The 23,475-nt window shown below is 52.6% G+C and overlaps 1 protein-coding gene across 2 annotated transcripts in view; it reads left to right on the top strand.

Moving 5' to 3' along the window:
• The first annotated feature begins 8,459 nt into the window (after nucleotides 1–8,459).
• Nucleotides 8,460–23,475, top strand: part of LOC137358727 (integrin alpha-5-like) — a 231,295-nt gene continuing 216,279 nt past the window's right edge. For both annotated transcript variants that reach the window (XM_068024987.1, XM_068024985.1), the window contains exon 1: nucleotides 8,460–9,052. In XM_068024987.1, the coding sequence (XP_067881088.1) occupies nucleotides 8,871–9,052 (182 nt within the window). In that variant the 5' untranslated portion in view covers nucleotides 8,460–8,870. The remainder of the gene's footprint in view (nucleotides 9,053–23,475) is intronic.

Genomic DNA, 23,475 nt, shown 5'->3' with positions numbered 1-23,475 from the left:
CCTAGTCAAAAAGAAAAAGGAAGCATTCGTAAAGGCTGGAAGGCTGGGAACAGATGAAGCACTTGAGGAAAATAAAGACAGTCGGAAGGAACTTAAGCAAAGAGTTAGGAGCGCTAAAAGGGGGTCATGAAAAGTCATTGGCAAACAGGATTAAGGAAAATCACAAGGCTTTTTATACATATATAAAGAGCAAGAGGGTAACCAGGGAAAGGGTTGGCCCACTCAAGGACAGAGATGGGAATCTATGCGTGGAGCCAGAGGAAATGGGCGAGGTGCTAAATGAGTACTTTGCATCAGTATTCACCAAAGAGAAGGACTTGGTGGATGATGAGCCTAGGGAAGGGAGTGCAGATAGTCTCAGTCATCTCATTATCAAAAAGGAGGAGGTGTTGGGTGTCTTGCAAAGCATTAAGGTAGATAAGTCCCCAGGGCCTGATGGGATCTACCCTCGAATACTGAGGGAGGCAAGGGTAGAAATTGCTGGGGCCTTGACAGAAATCTTTGCATCCTCATTGGCTGCAGGTGAGGTCCCAGAGGACTGGAGAATAGCCAATGTTGTTGCTTTGTTTAAGAAGGGTGGTAAGGATAATCCAGGAAATTATAGGCCGGTGAGCCTTACGTCAGTGGTAGGGAAATGATTAGAGAGGATTCTTCGGGACAGGATTTACTCCCATTTGGAAACAAACGAACTTATTAGCGAGAGACAGCATGGTTTTGTGAAGGGGAGGTCGTGTCTTACTAATTTGATTGAGTTTTTTGAGGAAGTGACGAAGATGATTGATGAAGGAAGGGCGGTGGATGTTGTCTGTATGGACTTTAGTAAAGCCTTTGACAAGGTCCCGCATGGCAGACTGGTGCAAAAGGTGAAGTCACACGGGATCAGAGGTGAGCTGGCAAGATGGATACAGAACTGGCTCAGTCACAGAAGACAGAGGGTATCAGTGGCTGGGTGTTTTTCTGAATGGAGGGATGTGACTGGTGGTGTTCCACAGGGATCAGTGCTGGGACCTTTGCTGTTTATAGTATATATAAATGATTTGGAGGAAAATGTAGCTGGTCTGATTAGTAAGTTTGCGGACGACACAAAGGTGGCTGGAGCTGCGAATGGATTCACTGTGGAGCATCCGCGATGCTGAGGAAGTCGTGGATAGCACGTTTAGTGAGGTGGTCACACCGCAGGTAATGGCTGCAGAGGCAGAAAAGTGATGGGTGACCACCAGGAGGAGGAGTAAGCGCAGGCAGTTAGTGCAGGGGTCCCCTGTGGCCATCCCCCTCTCAAACAGATATACTGCTTTGAATACTGTTGTGGGGGGTGGCCTCCCAGGGGAAAGCAGCAACAGCCAAGTTCGTGGCACCACGGATGGCTCTGCTGCACAGCAGGGGAGGAAAAAGAGCGGGAGAGCCATACTGATAGGGGATTCAATTGTAAGGGGACAGCTAGGTGTTTCTGTGGCCGCAAACGAGACTCCAGGATGGTATGTTGCCTCCCTGGTGCTATGTCAAGGATGTCTCAGAGTGGCTGCAGGACATTCTGAAGGGGGAAGGTGAGCAGTCAGAGGTCGTAGTACACATTGGTACCAACGACATAGGTAGAAAGAGGGATGAGGTCCTGCAACAAAAATTTAGGGAACTAGGTAGCAGATTAAAAAGCAGGACCTCAAAGGTTGTAATCTCTGGATTACTCCCAGTGCCATGTGCTAGTGAGTATAGGAATAGGAGGATAGAGCAGATGAATGCGTGGCTGAGGAGATGGTGCAGGAGGGAGGGCTTTAGTTTCCTGGATCACTGGGTCTGTTTCTGGCAAAGGTGGGACCTGTACAAGTTGGACAGGTTGCACCTAAACCGGAATGGGACAAGCATCCTTGCTGGGAGGTTTGCTGGTGCTGTTGGCGGGGGTTTAAACTAACTTGGCAGGGGGATGGGATACAGAGTGGAGGTACAGTAGGGGGGTGATGCACAGTCAAATATAGAAGAGAAACTGAGTCAGTCTGGAAGGCAGAGCAAATATAGACCTGGTAAGGCACAAGTGAAAAGTACAAGGCTGGATTGCATCTATTTTCATGCAAGGAGTCTTACCAGTAAGGCAGATAAATTGAGGACATTGATTAGCACATGGTATTATGATATTATGGCTATCACAGAGACATGGTTGAGGGAGGGGCAGGACTGGCAGCTCAATATTTCAGGGGATAGAATCTTCAGGCATGACAGGGGAGGGGGTAAAAGAGGAGGTGGCATTGCACTGTTGGTCAAGGAGTCAATTACTGCAGTAAGGAGGGATGATATCTCAGAAGGTTCCTCAAATAAGGCCGTATGAGTAGAACTTAAAACCAAAAAAGGGGCAATCACTTGGCTGGGAGTGTACTGAAGGCCTCCAAACAGTCAGGGAGAGATAGAGGAGCAGATATGTAGACAAATCTCAGAGGTGTAAAAATAATAAGGTAATAATAGTAGGGGATTTCAACTTCCCCAATATTAACTGGGATAGTCTTAGTGCAAAAGGCTTAAAGGGGGCGGAATTCTTAAAATGCATACAGGAGAGCTTTTTGAGCCAGTACGTAGAAAGTCCTACAAGAGAAGGGGCAGTACTGGACCTAATGCTCGGGAATGAAGCTGGACAAGTGGTAGAAGTGTCAGTGGGGGATCATTTCAGGGATAGTGACCATAACTCTGTAGGATTTAAGGTAGTTATGGAAAAGGACAAAAATGGACCGGAAATAAAGATACTGAATTGGGGGAAGGCCGATTTCAATCTGATTAAACAGGATCTGGCTAAAATGGACTGGGAGCAGCTACTTGTAGGAAAGTCTACATCAGATCAGTGGGAGTCATTCAAAGAGGAAATAGTGAGGGTTCAGGGCCAACATGTACCCATTAATGTGAAGGGTAGGACCAACAAGTCCAGGGAACCCTGGATGTCAAGGAATATAGAGGATTGGATAAGGAAAAAAAAGGAGGCTTATGGCAGATTCAGAGTGCTGAAAACAGCGGAGGCAATAGATGAGTATAGAAAGTGTAGGGGAGTACTTAAAAAAGTAATTAGGAGAGCGAAGAGGGGGTATGAAAAAACACTGGCGGGTAAGATAAAGGAAAATCCCAAGGCGTTTTATAAGTATATTAAGGGCAAGAGGATAACCAGGGAAAGAGTAGTGCCCATTAGGGACCAAAGTGGCAAACTGTGTGTGGAGCTGGAGGACATAGGTGAGGTTTTTAATGATTACTTTTCATCTGTGTTCACTATGGAGAAGGACGATGTAGGTGTAGAAATCAGGGAGGGGGATTGTGATATACTCGAAGAAATTAGCATTGAAAGGGAGGAGGTATTAGCGGTTTTAGTGGGCTTAAAAGTGGATAATTCCCCAGGCCCAGATGAGAGGTATCCCAAGCTGTTCTGTGAGGCAAGAGAGGAGATAGCAGGGGCTCTGACACAAACTTTCAAATCCTCTCTGGCCACAGGAGAGGTACCAGAGGACTGGAGGATGGCAAATGTGGTACCATTATTCAAGAAGGGTAGCAGGGATAAACCAGGTAATTACAGGCCGGTGAGTCTAACAACAGTGGTTGGGAAAATATTGGAAAAAATTCTGAGGGACAGGATTAATCTCCACTTGGAGAAGCAGGGATTTATCAGGGATAGTCAGCATGGCTTTGTCAACGGGAGATTATGTCCAACTAACTCGATTGAATTTTTCAAGGCGGTGACGAGATGTGCAGATGACGATAAAGCAGTTGATGTAGTCTACATGGACTTCAGTAAGGCTTTTGATAAGGTCCCACGTGGGAGATTGGTGAAGAAGGGAAGAGCCCATGGGATCCAGGGCAATTTGGCAATTTGGATCCAAAATTGGCTTAGTGGCAGGAGGCAGAGGGTGATGGTCGAGGGTTGTTTTTGCGAGTGGAAGCCTGTGACCAGTGGTGTACCGCAGGGATCTGTGCTGGGACCCTTGCTGTTTGTAGTGTACATTAATGATTTAGACGTGAGTATAGGAGGTATGATCAGTAAGTTCGCAGATGACACGAAAATTGGCGGTGTCGTAAATAGTGAGGAGGAAAGCCTTAGATTACAGGACGATATAGATGGGCTGGTGAGATGGGTGGAGCAGTGGCAAATGGAATTTAATCCTGAGAAGTGTGAGGTGATGCATTTTGAGAGGACTAACAAGGCAATGGAATATACAATGGATGGTAGGACCCTAGGAAGTACAGACGGTCAGAGGGACCTTGGTGTACTTGTCCATAGATCACTGAAGGCAGCAGCACAGGTAGATAAGGTGGTTATGAAGGCATATGAGATACTTGCCTTTATTAGCCAAGGCATAGAATATAAGAGCGGGGAGGTTATGATGGAGCTGTATAAAACACTAGTTAGGCCACAGCTGGAGTATTGTGTACAGTTCTGGGCACCACACTATAGGAAGGATGTGATTGCACTGGAGAGGGTGCAGAGGAGATTCACCAGGATGTTGCCTGGGCTGGAGTATTTCAGCTATGAAGAGAGACTGAAAAGGCTAGGGTTGTTTTCCTTAGAACAGAGAAGGCTGAGGGGGGACATGATTGAGGTATACAAAATTATGAGGGGCATTGATAGATTACATAGGAAGAGACTTTTTCCCTTAGTGGAGGGGTCAATAACCAGGGGGCATAGATTTAAGGTAAGGAGCAGGAGGTTTAGAGGGGATTTGAGGAAAAACATTTTCACCCAGAGGGTGGTTGGAATCTGGAACGCACTGCCTGAAGAGGTGGTAGAGGCAGGAACCCTCACAACATTTAAGAAGTATTTAGATGAGCACTTGAAACACCATAGCATACAAGGCTACGGGCCAAGTGCTGGAAAATGGGATTAGAATAGCTAGGTGCTTGATAGCTGGCACAGACACGATGGGCCGAAGGGCCTGTTTCTGTGCTGTATAACTCTATGACTCTATTATGATCATGGCTGATCATCCAACTCAGTATCCTGTTCCCGCTTTCCCCCCATATCCTTTGATCCCTTTCGCCCCAAGAGCTATATCTAACTCCTTCTTGAAAATATACAATGTTTTGGCCTCAACTGCTTTCTGTGGTAGCAAATTCCACAGGCTCACCACTCGCCGGGTGAAGACATTTCTCCTCATCTCAGTCCTGAAAAGTTTACCCCGTATCCTTAGACTATGATCCCTGGTTCTGGACTCCCCACCATCAGGAACATCTTTACTGCATCTACCCTGTTAATTACTGTCCAGTGTTTTATTGGTTTCTATGAGATCCTCCCTCACACTTCTGAGCTCCAGCGAATATAGTGTTACAGTGAGGGTTGTAGGGTATATCAGAGTGTTACAGTGAGAGGTATGGGGTATATCAGAGTGTTACAATGAGAGGTGTGGGGTATATCAGACTGTTAAAGTGAGGGGTGTGGGCTATATCAGAGTGTTACAGTGAGAGGTGTGGGATATATCAGAGTGTTACAATGAGAGGTGTGGGGTATATCAGAGTGTTACAATGAGAGGTGTGGGGTATATCAGACTGTTAAAGTGAGGGGTGTGGGCTATATCAGAGTGTTACAGTGAGAGGTGTGGGGTATATCAGAGTGTTACAGTGAGGGGTGTGAGATATATCAGACTGTTAAAGTGAGGGGTGTGGGCTATATCAGAGTGTTACAGTGAGAGGTATGGGGTATATCAGAGTGTTACAATGAGAGGTGTGGGGTATATCAGACTGTTAAAGTGAGGGGTGTGGGCTATATCAGAGTGTTACAGTGAGAGGTGTGGGGTATATCAGACTGTTACAGTGAGGGGTGTGGGATATATCAGAGTGTTACAGTGAGGGGTGTGGGATATATCAGAGTGTTACAGTGAGGAGTGTGGGATATATCAGAGTGTTACAGTGAGGGGTATGGGATATATCAGAGTGTGACAGTGAGGGGTGTGGGATATATCAGAGTGTTACAGTGAGGGGTGTGGGATATATCAGAGTGTTACACTGAGGGGTATGGGATATATCAGAGTGTGACAGTGAGTGATGTGGGGTATATCAGAGTGTTACAGTGAGGGGTATGGGATATATCAGAGTGTGACAGTGAGTGATGTGGGGTATATCAGAGTGTTACAGTGAGAGGTGTGGGATATGTCAGAGTGTTACAGTGAGGGGTGTGAGATATAGCAGACTGTTACAGTGAGGGGTGTGGGATATATCAGAGTGTTACAGTGAGGGGTGTGGGATATAGCAGACTGTTACAGTGAGGGGTGTGGGATATATCAGAGTGTTACAGTGAGGGGTGTGAGATATAGCAGACTGTTACAGTGAGGGGTGTGGGATATATCAGAGTGTTACAGTGAGGGGTATGGGATATATCAGAGTGTGACAGTGAGGGGTGTGGGATATATCAGAGTGTTACAGTGAGGGGTATGGGATATATCAGAGTGTGACAGTGAGTGATGTGGGGTATATCAGAGTGTTACAGTGAGAGGTGTGGGATATGTCAGAGTGTTACAGTGAGGGGTGTGAGATATAGCAGACTGTTACAGTGAGGGGTGTGGGATATATCAGAGTGTTACAGTGAGGGGTGTGGGATATATCAGAGTGTTACAGTGAGGGGTATGGGATATATCAGAGTGTGACAGTGAGGGGTGTGGGATATATCAGAGTGTTACAGTGAGGGGTGTGGTCTTTATCAGAGTGTTACAGTGAGGGGTGTGGAATATATCAGAGTGTGACAGTGAGGGGTGTGAGGTATATCAGAGTGTTACAGTGAGGGGTGTGGGATATATCAGAGTGTTACAGTGAGGGATGTGGGGTATATCAGAGTGTTACAGTGAGGGGTGTGGGATATATCAGAGTCTTACAATGAGGGGTGTGGGATATATCAGAGTGTTACAGTGAGGGATGTGGTCTTTATCAGAGTGTTACAGTGAGGGGTGTGGAATATATCAGAGTGTGACAGTGAGGGGTGTGAGGTATATCAGAGTGTTACAATGAGAGGTGTGGGATATATCAGAGTGTTACAGTGAGGGGTCTGGGAGATATCAGAGTGTTACAGTGAGGGGTCTGGGAGATATCAGAGTGTTACAGTGAGGGGTGTGGGATATATCAGACTGTGACAGTGAGGGGTGTGGGATATATCAGAGTCTTACAATGAGGGGTGTGGGATATATCAGAGTGTTACAGTGAGGGATGTGGGGTATATCAGAGTGTTACAGTGAGGGGTGTGGGATATATCAGAGTGTTACAGTGAGGGATGTGGGGTATATCAGAGTGTTACAGTGAGGGGTGTGGGATATATCAGAGTGTTACAATGAGGGGTGTGGGATATATCAGAGTGTTACAATGAGGGGTGTGGGATATATCAGAGTGTTACAGTGAGGGGTGTGGGATATATCAGAGTGTTATAGTGAGGGGTGTGGGATATATCAGAGTGTTACAGTGAGGGGTGTGGGATATATCAGAGTGTTACAGTGAGGGGTGTGGGATATATCAGAGTGTTACAGTGAGGGGGTGTGGGATATATCAGAGTGTTACAGTGAGGGGTGTGGGATATATCAGAGTGTTATAGTGAGGGGTGTGGGATATATCAGAGTGTTACAGTGAGGGGTGTGGGATATATCAGAGTGTTACAGTGAGGGGTGTGGGATATATCAGAGTGTTACAGTGAGGGGTGTGGGATATATCAGAGTGTTACAGTGAGGGGTGTGGGATCTATCAGACTGTGACAGTGAGGGGTGTGGGATATATCAGAGTGTTACAGTGAGGGGTGTGGGATATATTCGGGTGTTACAGTGAGGGGTGTGGGATATATCAGGGTGTTACATTGAGGGGTGTGGGGTCATAGAGTCATAACAGCATAGAATGTGGCCATTTGGCCAATCAAATTAATCCCAGCTCTCTGTGGAGCAATCCAGTCAGTCCCAGTACAGCGCTGTATCCTCGTCGCCCCTCAAATGTATTTCTCTCTGGTGCCTATCCAATTTCATTTGAAATGATTCATCATCTCCGCTTCTGTGTCTCCCTGCCTGGACCCAGGATCCACTCACCTGGTGTCTGAAGCCAGGTTATGGAATGGTCTGTATTTATTTTATTCAATGTTCCAGATTGGTATAAGTATCTTCAGACAGCAGAGTGCGTAAGCCACTCCTGGCTCTCAATACATGCTCCTCACCCCCTGGGTCTTTGTGACATTGAGTGACTGAGAATACCCACAGGGAGGGAGGGCCATTTGCAACAAGACTGAGTTGCTCCAAAATGACTCCAGTGGCTGAGGGTAGAACCCAGTGTGGTGCTGAGGGAAACCTGGGTGCTGTCAGCCTCTGTCTGTTCTGAGATCACTAATCTTGAGCTGGGCCAGTCGTTAAGGGAAGGAGAAAATCAGTGACACTGGAAATTGTCTGTGAGATTGTGTGTGTGTAGTCTATATCTGTGAGTGCATAGGATAGCATCAGAGTTTCGTGCTGATGCCCCCCACAGTCGAATAGCCTGCCCTCACTCACTCAGCTTTTAGGTGAATAGCTACTCGGGTGAGGTACTGGAGGGCGGCTGTAATGGAAAGAGTCTGATCCTTGAGGAGTGGAGGGGAGAGAACCCAGGAGGGAAGTTCGATTCATAGACCCTGTAGATTTGAGCTGCAATCACTTACTAATTTTTCCATTATGCGAAAAAGCTTATTTTGCAACAGACTGGCTGCGACACCTCGAACTCACCATTTAAGCAGTCAACTTGCTCCAATGTCTAGTCAGACCCCTCCTCCCAAATGACCTCATTTTTCAGGAACACCCTTTCTCAGCTGAGCTATGAGGGGGCTGGGGTGTCTGCTCCTTGTTCCTGAGTGTGTCTGCGTTTGGCCATGATTCAGGATTGAGTGTTTCACTGGCAAGGACGAGGTACCGAGAGCAGCAGCAGCCATGAGCCGTGCGGCTGGAGTTGGGCAAAGTTTGGGCAAGTTTTTCCGCTGGTCCCTTGTATTTGTGTTGTCCTCTCGTTCACTGGGATTTAACCTGGACTCGCTCAGCCCCGCCGTGTACAGCGGACCCCAGCACAGCTACTTTGGCTTCTCTGTGGACTTTTACATCCCCGACCCAGAAACGTGAGTGATTTTGGAACCTTGAAGACTCTGGGGGAACTTTATGTCCAAAAGTTTTTTTTTGTGTAAAGCCGGTTTTGAGAAGGGAGACAAAAAAGTTTTGCAAACTTTGAATAGAGTTTGTAACCGGGCTTCATCAAAGGGCAGTTGTCAGGGAAAGCAGTTTGTCCCTTGTTCTGATGTCCGATGAGTGAAGAGAATTCTCCCAGTTATTCTCTGCATGAAAAGTTCAGGGGCTTTAATTGCAAGTGTGTGAGCGGCCCGCGAGTATTCCTGTTTCTAACGGTGTTCCTTAGACTGGATTTAATTGATATATTTGTTGTGGTTGTTGGGCAAATTAAAGGGGCACCTCAGGGGTGAACCTGGGACATCATCGGGGGGTGGGGAGGGGGCACAGGGAGAGCGAGCCAGATCGTGAGGATCCTCCTGGGTTGAGTTGGGACACCGGGAGGGTGCGGATGTTGGTCCGGAGCCGGGAGACTGTGTGGAGGATCCGCTCAGCCGCCGAGCTTCTGTGTTCCTGATCGGGGACAGGATTTGAAGAGAGAGCCCGGCCCCCCTGGGCATGTGGCGTTTCAGTGAAATCACAACTCGTCCCACAGAAGATTTGCATTTTCTACCCTCTATCCAATCTCCAGCAAAAAGCTCCTGTATTGTGCAGAAAACCCCCTCCCTCCTTACTCTGCTGGACAGGAGACACCCCCCCCCCCCCTCCCTCCTTACTCTGCTGGACAGGAGACACCCCCCCCCCCCCTCCTTACTCTGCTGGACAGGAGACACCCCCCCCCCCCCTCCCTCCTTACTCTGCTGGACAGGAGACACCCCCCCCCTCCCTCCTTACTCTGCTGGACAGGAGACACCCCCCCCCCTCCCTCCTTACTCTGCTGGACAGGAGACACCCCCCCCTCCCTCCTTACTCTGCTGGACAGGAGACACCCCCCCCCCCCTCCCTCCTTACTCTGCTGGACAGGAGACACCCCCCCCCTCCCTCCTTACTCTGCTGGACAGGAGACACCCCCCTCCCTCCTTACTCTGCTGGACAGGAGACACCCCCCTCCCTCCTTACTCTGCTGGACAGGAGACACCCCCCTCCCTCCTTACTCTGCTGGACAGGAGACCCCCCCCCCCCCACTCCACTCCTTTGCTGGACAGGAGATCCCCCCCCCCCCCCCACTCCTTTGCTGGACAGGAGATCCCCCCCCCCACTCCTTTGCTGGACAGGAGATCCCCCCCCCCCACTCCTTTGCTGGACAGGAGACCCCCCCCCCCACTCCTTTGCTGGACAGGAGACCCCACCCTTGACTACTGTATAGGAGACCCCCTTTATTGTATAGAAGATCCCCTTTACTGTCCTGTCCAGGAGACCCCCTCCCCCTTTACTGTGCTCGACACGAGACGCCCTCCCCCTTTACTGTGCTCTACACGTGATCCCCCCCCCCCCCTTTAGTGTGCTGTACAGGAAACCCCCCCCCCCCTGCCTTTACTGTGCTGTACAGGAAACCCCCTTTATTGTATAGAAGATCCCCTATACTGTGCTGTACAGGAGACCCCCCCCCCCTTTACTGTGCTGTACAGGAGACCCCCCCCCCCTCCCTTTACTGTGCTGTCCAGGAAACCCCCTTTATTGTATAGAAGATCCCCTTTACTGTGCTGTCCAGGAAACCCCCCCCCCTTTACTGTGCTGCACAGGAGACCCTCCCCCTTTACTGTACAGGAGACGCCCCTTTTACTGTGCTGGACAGGAAACCCCCCCCCTTTTACTGTGCTGTTCAGGAAACCCCCCCCCCCCTTTTACTGTGCTGTGCAGGAAACCCCCCCCCCTTTACTGTGCTGTACAGGAGACCCCCTCCCCCTTTACTGTGCTGTACAAGAGACCCCCTCCCCCTTTACTGTGCTGGACAAGAGACCCCCTCCCCCTTTACTGTGCTGGACAAGAGACCCCCTCCCCCTTTACTGTGCTGGACAAGAGACCCCCTCCCCCTTTACTGTGCTGGACAAGAGACCCCCTCCCCCTTTACTGTGCTGGACAAGAGACCCCCTCCCCCTTTACTGTGCTGGACAAGAGACCCCCTCCCCCTTTACTGTGCTGGACAAGAGACCCCCTCCCCCTTTACTGTGCTGGACAAGAGACCCCTTCCCCCTTTACTGTGCTGGACAGGAGACCCCCTCCCCCTTTACTGTGCTGGACAGGAGACCCCCTCCCCCTTTACAGTGCTGGACAGGAGACCCCACCCTTGACTACTGTATAGGAGACCCCCTTTATTGCATAGAAGATCCCCTTTACTGGACTGTCCAGGAGACCCCCTCCCCCTTTACTGTGCTGTACAGGAGACCCCCTCCCCCTTTACTGTGCTGTCCAGGAGACCCCCTCCCCCTTTACTGTGCTGTCCAGGAGACCCCCTCCCCCTTTACTGTGCTGTCCAGGAGACCCCCTCCCCCTTTACTGTGCTGTCCAGGAGACCCCCTCCCCCTTTACTGTGCTGTCCAGGAGACCCCCTCCCCCTTTACTGTGCTGTCCAGGAGACCCCCTCCCCCTTTACTGTGCTGTCCAGGAGACCCCCTCCCCCTTTACTGTGCTGTCCAGGAGACCCCCTCCCCCTTTACTGTGCTGTCCAGGAGACCCCCCCCCTTTACTGTGCGGGACAGGAGACCCCACCCTTGACTACTGTATAGGAGACCCCCTTTATTGTATAGAAGATCCCCTTTACTGTACTGTACAGGAGACCCCCCCCCTTTACTGTGCTGTACAGGAAACCCCCCCCCCCTGCCTTTACTGTGCTGTACAGGAGACCCCCCCCCCTTTACTGTGCTGTACAGGAGACCCCCCCCCTTTACTGTGCTGTACAGGAGACCCCCCCCTTTACTGTGCTGTACAGGAGACCCCCCCCCCTTTACTGTGCTGTACAGGAGACCCCCCCCCCTTTACTGTGCTGTACAGGAGACCCCCCCCCCCCTTTACTGTGCTGTACAGGAGACCCCCCCCCCCCTTTACTGTGCTGTACAGGAGACCCCCCCCCTTTACTGTGCTGTACAGGAGACCCCCCCCCCCTTTACTGTGCTGTACAGGAGACCCCCCCCCCTTTACTGTGCTGTACAGGAGACCCGCACCCCCCCCTTTACTGTGCTGTACAGGAGACCCCCCCCCTTTACTGTGCTGTACAGGAGACCCCCTCCCCCTTTACTGTGCTGTACAGGAGACCCGCCCCCCGCTTTACTGTGCTGTACAGGAGACCCCCTTTATTGTATAGAAGATCCCCTTTACTGTGCTGTACAGGAGACCCCCCCCCTTTACTGTGCTGTACAGGAGACCCTCCCCCTTTACTGTACAGGAGACGCCCCTTTTACTGTGCTGTACAGGAGATCCCCCCCCCTTTACTGTGCTGTACAGGAGATCCCCCCCCCTTTACTGTGCTGTACAGGAGATCCCCCCCCCCTTTACTGTGCTGTACAGGAGACCCCCTCCCCCTTTACTGTGCTGTACAGGAGACCCCCTCCCCCTTTACTGTGCTGTACAGGAGTCCCCCTCCCCCTTTACTGTGCTGTACAGGAGTCCCCCTCCCCCTTTACTGTGCTGTACAGGAGTCCCCCTCCCCCTTAACTGTGCTGTACAAGAGACCCCCTCCCCCGTTACTGTGCTGGACAAGAGACCCCCTCCCCCGTTACTGTGCTGTACAAGAGACCCCCTCCCCCTGTACTGTGCTGTACAAGAGACCCCCTCCCCCTTTACTGTGCTGTACAGGAGACCCCCTCACCCTGTACTGTGCTGTACAGGAGACCCCCTCCCCCTGTACTGTGCTGTACAGGAGACCCCCTCCCCCTTTACTGTGCTGTACAGGAGACCCCCTCCCCCTTTACTGTGCTGTACAGGAGACCCCCTCCCCCTTTACTGTGCTGTACAGGAGACCCCCTCCCCCTTTACTGTGCTGTACAGGAGACCCCCTCCCCCTTTACTGTGCTGTACAGGAGACCCCCCCCCCTTTACTGTGCTGTCCAGGAAGCCCTCCCCCTTTACTGTACAGGAGACGCCCCTTTTACTGTGCTGGACAGGAGACCCCCCCCCCCCCCCTTTACTGTGCTGTACAGGAGACCCCCTCCCCCTTTACTGTGCTGTACAGGAGACCCCCTCCCCCTTTACTGTGCTGTACAGGAGACCCCCTCCCCCTTTACTGTGCTGTACAGGAGACCCCCTCCCCCTTAACTGTGCTGTCCAAGAGACCCCCTCCCCCTTTACTGTGCTGTCCAAGAGACCCCCTCCCCTTGTACTGTGCTGTACAAGAGACCCCCTCCCCCTTTACTGTGCTGTACAGGAGACCCCCCCCCCCCTTTACTGTGCTGTACAGGAGACCCCCCCCCCTTTACTGTGCTGTACAGGAGACCCCCCCCCCTTTACTGTGCTGTACAGGAGACCCCCTTTATTGTATAGAAGATCCCCTTTACTGTACTGTACAGGAGGACCCCCCCCCCTTTACTGTGCTGGACAGGAGACCCCCTTTATTGTATAGAAGATCCCCTTTACTGTGCTGTACAGGAGACCCCCTCCCCCTTTACTGTGCTGTACAGGAGACCCCCTCCCCCTTTACTGTGCTGTACAGGAGACCCCCCCCCCCTTTTACTGTGCTATACAATAAAGGGGGTCTCCTGTACAGCACAGTAAAGGGGGGGGGGTCTCCTGTACAGCACAGTAAAGGGGGAGGGGGTCTCCTGTACAGCACAGTAAAGGGGATCTTCTATACAATAAAGGGGGTCTCCTGTACAGAAGATCCCCTTTACTGTACTGTACAGGAGACCCCCTCCCCCTTTACTGTGCTGTACAGGAGACCCCCTTTATTGTATAGAAGATCCCCTTTACTGTGCTGTACAGGAGACCCCCTCCCCCTTTACTGTGCTGTACAGGAGACCTCCCCCCCTTTACTGTGCTGTACAGGAGACCCCCTTTATTGTATAGAAGATACCCTGTGCTGTATAGGAGACCCCCTCCCCCTTTACTGTGCTGTATAGGAGACCCCCTCCCCCTTTACTGTGCTGTACAGGAGACCCCCTTTATTGTAGAGAAGATCCCCTTTACTGTGCTGTCCAGCAAACCCTCCCCCTTTACTGTGCTGTACAGGAGACCCTCCCCCTTTACTGTGCTGTGCAGGAGACCCTCCCCCTTTACTGTGCTGTGCAGGAGACCCCCTCCCCCTTTACTGTGCTGTGCAGGAGACCCCCTCCCCCTTTACTGTGCTGTGCAGGAGACCCCCTCCCCCTTTACTGTGCTGTGCAGGAGACCCCCTCCCCCTTTACTGTGCTGTGCAAGAGACCCCCTCCCCCTTTACTGTGCTGTGCAAGAGACCCCCTCCCCCTTTACTGTGCTGTACAAGAGACCCCCTCCCCCTTTACTGTGCTGTACAAGAGACCCCCTCCCCCTTTACTGTGCTGTACAAGAGACCCCCTCCCCCTTTACTGTGCTGTACAAGAGACCCCCTCCCCCTTTACTGTGCTGTACAAGAGACCCCCTCCCCCTTTACTGTGCTGTACAAGAGACCCCCTCCCCCTTTACTGTGCTGTACAAGAGACCCCCTCCCCCTTTACTGTGCTGTACAAGAGACCCCCTCCCCCTTTACTGTGCTGTACAAGAGACCCCCTCCCCCTTTACTGTGCTGTACAAGAGACCCCCTCCCCCTTTACTGTGCTGTACAAGAGACCCCCTCCCCCTTTACTGTGCTGTACAAGAGACCCCCTCCCCCTTTACTGTGCTGTACAAGAGACCCCCTCCCCCTTTACTGTGCTGTACAAGAGACCCCCTCCCCCTTTACTGTGCTGTACAAGAGACCCCCCCTCCCCCTTTACTGTGCTGTACAGGAGACCCCCCCTCCCCCTTTACTGTGCTGTACAGGAGACCCCCCCCTCCCCCTTTACTGTGCTGTACAGGAGACCCCCCCTCCCCCTTTACTGTGCTGTACAGGAGACCCCCCCTCCCCCTTTACTGTGCTGTACAGGAGACCCCCCCTCCCCCTTTACTGTGCTGTACAGGAGACCCCCCCTCCCCCTTTACTGTGCTGTACAGGAGACCCCCCCTCCCCCTTTACTGTGCTGTACAGGAGACCCCCCCCTCCCCCTTTACTGTGCTGTACAGGAGACCCCCCCTCCCCCTTTACTGTGCTGTACAGGAGACCCCCCCTCCCCCTTTACTGTGCTGTACAGGAGACCCCCCCTCCCCCTTTACTGTGCTGTACAGGAGACCCCCCCTCCCCCTTTACTGTGCTGTACAGGAGACCCCCCCTCCCCCTTTACTGTGCTGTACAGGAGACCCCCCCTCCCCCTTTACTGTGCTGTACAGGAGACCCCCCCTCCCCCTTTACTGTGCTGTACAGGAGACCCCCCCTCCCCCTTTACTGTGCTGTACAGGAGACCCCCCCTCCCCCTTTACTGTGCTGTACAGGAGACCCCCCCTCCCCCTTTACTGTGCTGTACAGGAGACCCCCCCTCCCCCTTTACTGTGCTGTACAGGAGACCCCCCCTCCCCCTTTACTGTGCTGTACAGGAGACCCCCTCCCCCTTTACTGTGCTGTCCTGGAGACCCCCTCCCCCTTTACTGTGCTGTCCTGGAGACCCCCTCCCCCTTTACTGTGCTGTACAGGAGACTCCCTCCCCCTTTACTGTGCTGTACAGGAGACCCCCTCCCCCTTTACTGTGCTCTACACGTGATCCCCCCCCCCCTTTACTGTGCTGTACAGGAGACCCGCCCCCCTTTACTGTGCTGTACAGGAGACCCGCCCCCCCCCTTTGCTGTGCTGTACAGGAGACCTCCTTTATTGTATAGAAGATCCCCTTTACTGTGCTGTACAGGAGACCCCCTCCCCCTTTACTGTGCTGTACAGGAGACCCCCTTTATTGTATAGAAGATCCCCTTTACTGTGCTGTACAGGAGACCCCCCCCCCCTTTACTGTGCTGTACAGGAGACCCCCCCCCCTTTACTGTGCTGTACAGGAGACCTGCCCCCCCACTTTACTGTGCTGTCCAGGAAACCCCCTTTATTGTATAGAAGATCCCCTTTACTGTGCTGTACAGGAGACCCCCCCCCCCTTTACTGTGCTGTACAGGAGACCCCCTCCCCCTTTACTGTGCTGTACAGGAGACCCCCTTTATTGTATAGAAGATCCCCTTTACTGTGCTGTACAGGAGACCCCCCCCCCCTTTACTGTGCTGTACAGGAGACCCCCCCCCCCTTTACTGTGCTGTACAGGAGACCTGCCCCCCCACTTTACTGTGCTGTCCAGGAAACCCCCTTTATTGTATAGAAGATCCCCTTTACTGTGCTGTCCAGGAAACCCTCCCCCTTTACTGTGCTGTACAGGAGACCCTCCCCCTTTACTGTACAGGAGACGCCCACTTTACTGTGCTGTGCAGGAGACCCCCTCCCCCTGTACTGTGCTGTACAGGAGACCCCCCCCCCTTTACTGTGCTGTACAGGAAACCCCCTTTATTGTATAGAAGATCCCCTTTACTGTGCTGTACAGGAGACCCCCCCCCCTTTTACTGTGCTGTACAGGAGACCCTCCCCCTTTACTGTACTGTACAGGAGACCCTCCCCCTTTACTGTACTGTACAGGAGACGCCCCTTTACTGTACTGTACAGGAGACACCTCCTTTACGGTACTGTACAGGAGACCCTCCCCCTTTACTGTACAGGAGACGCCACTTTACTGTGCTGCCCAGGAGACCCTCCCCCTTTACTGTGCTGCCCAGGAGACCCTCCCCCTTTACTGTGCTGCCCAGGAGACCCTCCCCCTTTACTGTGCTGCCCAGGAGACCCTCCCCCTTTACTGTGCTGCCCAGGAGACCCTCCCCCTTTACTGTGCTGCCCAGGAGACCCTCCCCCTTTACTGTGCTGCCCAGGAGACCCTCCCCCTTTACTGTGCTGCCCAGGAGACCCTCCCCCTTTACTGTGCTGTACAGGAGACCCCCCCTCCCCCTTTACTGTGCTGTACAGGAGACCCCCCCTCCCCCTTTACTGTGCTGTACAGGAGACCCCCCCTCCCCCTTTACTGTGCTGTACAGGAGACCCCCCCTCCCCCTTTACTGTGCTGTACAGGAGACCCCCCCTCCCCCTTTACTGTGCTGTACAGGAGACCCCCCCCTCCCCCTTTACTGTGCTGTACAGGAGACCCCCCCTCCCCCTTTACTGTGCTGTACAGGAGACCCCCCCTCCCCCTTTACTGTGCTGTACAGGAGACCCCCCCTCCCCCTTTACTGTGCTGTACAGGAGACCCCCCCTCCCCCTTTACTGTGCTGTACAGGAGACCCCCCCTCCCCCTTTACTGTGCTGTACAGGAGACCCCCCCTCCCCCTTTACTGTGCTGTACAGGAGACCCCCCCTCCCCCTTTACTGTGCTGTACAGGAGACCCCCCCTCCCCCTTTACTGTGCTGTACAGGAGACCCCCTCCCCCTTTACTGTGCTGTACAGGAGACCCCCTCCCCCTTTACTGTGCTGTCCTGGAGACCCCCTCCCCCTTTACTGTGCTGTACAGGAGACTCCCTCCCCCTTTACTGTGCTGTACAGGAGACCCCCTCCCCCTTTACTGTGCTCTACACGTGATCCCCCCCCCCCTTTACTGTGCTGTACAGGAGACCCGCCCCCCTTTACTGTGCTGTACAGGAGACCCGCCCCCCCCCTTTGCTGTGCTGTACAGGAGACCCCCTCCCCCTTTACTGTGCTGTACAGGAGACCCCCTTTATTGTATAGAAGATCCCCTTTACTGTGCTGTACAGGAGACCCCCCCCCCCTTTACTGTGCTGTACAGGAGACCCCCCCCCCCTTTACTGTGCTGTACAGGAGACCTGCCCCCCCACTTTACTGTGCTGTCCAGGAAACCCCCTTTATTGTATAGAAGATCCCCTTTACTGTGCTGTACAGGAGACCCTCCCCCTTTACTGTACAGGAGACGCCCACTTTACTGTGCTGTGCAGGAGACCCCCTCCCCCTGTACTGTGCTGTACAGGAGACCCCCCCCCCTTTACTGTGCTGTACAGGAAACCCCCTTTATTGTATAGAAGATCCCCTTTACTGTGCTGTACAGGAGACCCCCCCCCCTTTTACTGTGCTGTACAGGAGACCCTCCCCCTTTACTGTACTGTACAGGAGACCCTCCCCCTTTACTGTACTGTACAGGAGACGCCCCTTTACTGTACTGTACAGGAGACACCTCCTTTACGGTACTGTACAGGAGACCCTCCCCCTTTACTGTACAGGAGACCCTCCCCCTTTACTGTGCTGCCCAGGAGACCCTCCCCCTTTACTGTGCTGCCCAGGAGACCCTCCCCCTTTACTGTGCTGCCCAGGAGACCCTCCCCCTTTACTGTGCTGCCCAGGAGACCCTCCCCCTTTACTGTGCTGCCCAGGAGACCCTCCCCCTTTACTGTGCTGCCCAGGAGACCCTCCCCCTTTACTGTGCTGCCCAGGAGACCCCCCCCCCCCCCTTTACTGTGCTGCCCAGGAGACCCCCCCCCCCCCCTTTACTGTGCTGCCCAGGAGACCCCCCCCCCCCCCTTTACTGTGCTGTACAGGACACCCCCCCCCCCTTTACTGTGCTGTCCAGGAGACGCCCCTTTACTGTGCTGTACAGGAGACCCTCCCCCTTTACTGTACTGCATAGGAGACCCCCTTTATTGTATAGAAGATCCCCTATACTGTGCTGTACAGGAGACGCTCGCCTTTACTGTGCTGTACAGGAGACCCCCTGTTTACAGTGCTGTACAGGAGACACACCCCCCCCCCGCCCCTTTACTGTGCTGTACAGGAGACCCTCTCCCTTGACTGTACTGTGCAGGTCACCCCTCCCTTGACTGTACTGTATAGGAGACCCCCTTTATTGTATAGAAGATCTGCATTAATATACTGGAGACCCCCTTCATTGTATTGAAGATCCCCTTTATTGTACTGTACAGCAGACCCGCCCTTTAATGTACTGTGCAGCAGACCCCCTGCCCCCCTTGACTGTACTGTATAGGAGACCCCCTTTATTGTATAGAAGATCCTCTTTACTGTACAGGAGATCCCCTTTATTGTATAGAAGATACCCTTTACAGTGCTGTGCAGGAGACCCCCTCCCCCTTTACAGTGCTGTGCAGGAGACCCCCTCCCCCTTTACTGTGCTGGACAGGAGACCCCCTCCCCCTTTACTGTGCTGGACAGGAGACCCCCTCCCCCTTTACTGTGCTGTGCAGGAGACCCCCTTTATTGTATAGAAGATCCCCTTTGCTGTGCTGTGCAGGAGACCCTCCCCCTTTACTGTGCTGTGCAGGAGACCCCCTCCCCCTTTACTGTGCTGTGCAGGAGACCCCCTTTATTGTATAGAAGATCCCCTTTGCTGTGCTGTGCAGGAGACCCTCCCCCTTTACTGTGCTGTACAGGAGACCCCCTCCCCCCTGTCCTTTACTGTACCATCTAGGAGACCCCTAGCCCCTCCCCTTTCCATTAAACCAGTTCAACACAGCTAAGAGTTTATTAAATTCTCACCTGTACCTGACCCTCAATGCGCCAAAGAGTGAAAAGGGAGCCAGTGCCCTGTGACTGCTGGAACTCTGCCCACGCCATCTCTGGTGCTGGATGGGCAGAGCAGGCCGTCATTTCCTGCAGTGCACTGATCAGACATCAAACAAATCCCGTGGGATATTCGCAAATGTGCCAAATGCTAAATGATCCTCATTTTCCCAATTGCCTGTAATGGTCGTTGAACCTGTCTGTTTCGCAACACAATTCCTGCTTCATGCAGCTCCCCGAACAAATCCTTTTCTTTAACCCCTCACAGAGGGGTGCGAATGGAGCAGAGGAGGGATTGGATCAGATGGTTCAAGGCAGGATTGCTGTGAAATACCACTCCAAGGTGTGGAAGAGATGCGATGGTATTGCTGAAATGGTCCTTTCCAAGATACTGTCACACCAGAGGCTGGCAGGGTGCGCAGAGCCTTGACTGTGTCGTTTCAGAAATGTCTGGTTCTTTTGCCCTCCTCCCTGGTCCTCGCACTATGTGAACATGTTGAACTGGAAATGAGTGTGAAAGTGTGGGGAGGGAGTGGGAGAGAGTGCCAAGTGGTGACATGACTGTTGCAAAAGTTGCAAGCACTTGCGTTCAGCCCTGGCCAAGTAGTCCAGATGTTGTGTGATTTCCTCAGTGCTTACATTTGATCCCCATGGCCCAGCAAACATGTGTGTGACTCGCCTGACGTAATGCTGCAGGATTTCCACTCACTCTGCACTGTGTCTGCCAGGGAGAGAAGAGGGCTGCTTTCCTCTCAAAGCTGCGTATTTAGCCCTGGATTGGAGCTCTGCAGCTCCACGCGCATTTATCCCAATTAACAGCGCGCCAGCGTGGATATTGTTGCCGGGTGAGAAGCTGACGGTGGTCGATTTGCTCTGACCAATCGCTGCTGCCGATGCTTCTTCTGCGCAAGGTGTTTTCCCCCCCCCCCCCACCCCGCCGCCTGCAAACCCCAGAGGCCTTTCCTCATTGTTTGGAAGTCAGGGTGCGAGCAGTATTTAGTGGGGTGCAGCTGTGGGTGGCTCTTTCTGATGGAGAATCCCGCTAGTCGGCAGACTGCAAAGCTGCTGAGGCTGTGCATGGCCCCTTTAAGACAGGCAAATGAAGACAGGAGGAAAAGGCTGTCGGTTGTCAGAGAATTGCCTGCATCCAAACAGGAACTCTGCTTTGAGTCGAGCACTTCAGCTTTGACTTCACTTTGCCCCAGTTCAGTGTGGATTATCATTGCCATTTAGCTCCCCCACCCTGACCGTTTACCACTGCTGACTCTGTCTGGGGCACCATGTTCTGTGGGAATTGACTGTACACATTGAAGTGGCTCACTTGTTATTCTGGACAGTGAGCAGGCAATTGAACTTGTCTGGGTAACAGTTTGTGATTCAGCTCATTACTCAAAGCGCAGGATGTTCCAACAGCATCACTGCATGGTGATCAGCAGCAATCACACTGGCTGATTCCGTTTGCCCAGCAGACAACCCAAAACCCCCGGTCCCTATAGGTTACTGCACAATGCCAGGGTACAGCACTGCAGGGGACATCTCCATCACTCGATATCAATGGGGTACAGTATTGCTGGGGACAAGTCTGTCACTCTGTAGCACTGAGTTACAGTACTGGTGGATACAAGTCTGTCATTGGATAACAAGGTGGGTGCACGTCTGACACTATATAACACTGGGGTTTCAGTACTGGTGGGTACAGGTCTGTCACTGTATAACACTGGGGTACAGTACTGGTGGGGACAGGTCTGTCACTGTATAACACTGGGATACAGTACTGGTGGGGACAGGTCTGTCACTGTATAACACTGGGATACAGTACTGGTGGGGACAGGTCTATCAGTGTATAGCACTGGGGTACAGTACTGGTGGGGACAGGTCTGTCACTGTATAACACTGGGGTACAGTACTGGTGGGGACAGGTCTGTCACTGTATAACACTGGGGTACAGTACTGGTGGGGACAGGTCTGTCACTGTATAACACTGGGGTACAGTACTGGTGGGGACAGGTCTGTCACTGTATAACACTGGGGTACAGTACTGGTGGGGACAGGTCTGTCACTGTATAACACTGGGATACAGTACTGGTGGGGACAGGTCTATCAGTGTATAGCACTGGGGTAGAGTACTGGTGGGTACAGATCTGTCACTGTATTACACTGGGGTACAGTACTGGTGGGCACAGGTCTGTCACTGCATAGCACTTGGGTACAGTACTGGTGGGGACAGGTCTGTCACTGCATAGCACTTGGGTACAGTACTGGCGGGGACAGGTCTGTCGGTGTGCAGCAGTTGGATAAAGTACTGGTGGGGACAGGTCTGTCAGTGTGTAGCACTTGGGGACAGGTCTGTCACTGTAAAGCACTTGGGTACAGTACTGGTGGGGACAGGTCTGTCACTATCACACTGGGGTACAGTACTGGTGGGTACAGGTCTGTCACTGTATAACACTGGGGTACAGTACTGGTGGGGACAGGTCTGTCACTGTATAACACTGGGGTACAGAACTGGTGGGGACAGGTCTGTCACTGTATAACACTGGGGTACAGTACTGGTGGGGACAGGTCTGTCACTGTATGACACTGTGGTACAGTACTAGTGGGGACTGGTCTGTCACTGTATAAAACTCGGGTAAAGTAATGGGGACAGGTCTGTCACTGCATGACACTGGGGTACAGTACTGGTGGGGTCAGGTCTGTCACTGCATAACACTGGGGTACAGTACTGGTGGGGACAGGTCTGTCAGTCTAGAATACTGGAGTACAGTACTGGTGGGGACAGGTCTGTCACTGTATCACACTGGGGTACAGTACTGGTGGGGACAGGTCTGTCACTATCACACTGGGGTACAGTACTGGTGGGGACAGGTCTGTCACTGTATCACACTGGGGTACAGTACTGGTGGGGACAGGTCTGTCACTGTATAATACTGGGGTACAGTACTGGTGGGGCCTGGTCAGTCAGTACATAACACTGGGGTACAGTACTGGTGGGTGCAGGTCTGTCACTGTATAGCACTGGGGTAACGTACTGGTGGGGACAGGTCTGTCACTGTATAACACTGGGGTACAGTACTGGTGGGTGCAGGTCTGTCACTGTATGACACTGGGGTACAGTACTGGTGGGGACAGGTCTGTCATTGTAGAACACTGGGGTACAGTACTGGTGGGTACAGGTCTGTCACTGTGTAGCACTTGGGTACAGTACTGGTGGCTACAGGTCTGTCAGTCCATAATAATGGGGTACAGTACTGGTGGGTACATGTCTATCCTTGTATAACACTGGGGTACAGTCCTGGTGGGTGCAGGTCTGTCACTGTATCACACTGGGGAACAGTACTGGTGGGGACAGGTCTGTTTGTGTATAATACTGGGGTACAGTACTGGTGGGGCCTGGTCAGTCAGTAAAAAACACTGGGGTCCAGTACAGGTGGGGACACGTCTGTCACAGATTAAAACTGGGGTACAGTCCTGGTGGGGACAGGTCTGTCACTAGAAAACACTGGGGTGCAGTACTGGTGGGGACAGGTCTGTCACTGTATAGCACTTGGGTACAGTACTGGTGGGGACAGGTCTGTCACTGTATAACACTGGGGTACAGTACTGGTGAGGACAGGTCTGTCACTGTATAACTCGGGTACAGTACTGGTGGGTACAGGTCTGTCACTGTATAACATTGGGGTACAGTACTGGTGGGGACAGGTCTGTCACTGTATAACACTGGGGTACAGTACTGGTGGGGACAGGTCTGTCAGTGTATAACACTGGGGTACAGTGCTGGTGGGTACAGGTCTATCAGTGTATAGCACTGGGGTAGAGTACTGGTGGGTACAGATCTGTCACTGTATTACACTGGGGTACAGTACTGGTGGGTTGAGATCTGTCACTGTACAAAACTGGGGTAG

The sequence above is a fragment of the Heterodontus francisci genome, chromosome X (genome assembly GCF_036365525.1).
Source record: "Heterodontus francisci isolate sHetFra1 chromosome X, sHetFra1.hap1, whole genome shotgun sequence".
NCBI classification, from domain to species: domain Eukaryota; kingdom Metazoa; phylum Chordata; class Chondrichthyes; order Heterodontiformes; family Heterodontidae; genus Heterodontus; species Heterodontus francisci.
Note: the sequence above shows the minus strand (reverse complement) of the source record. Positions and strands in the feature narration are given on the sequence as shown.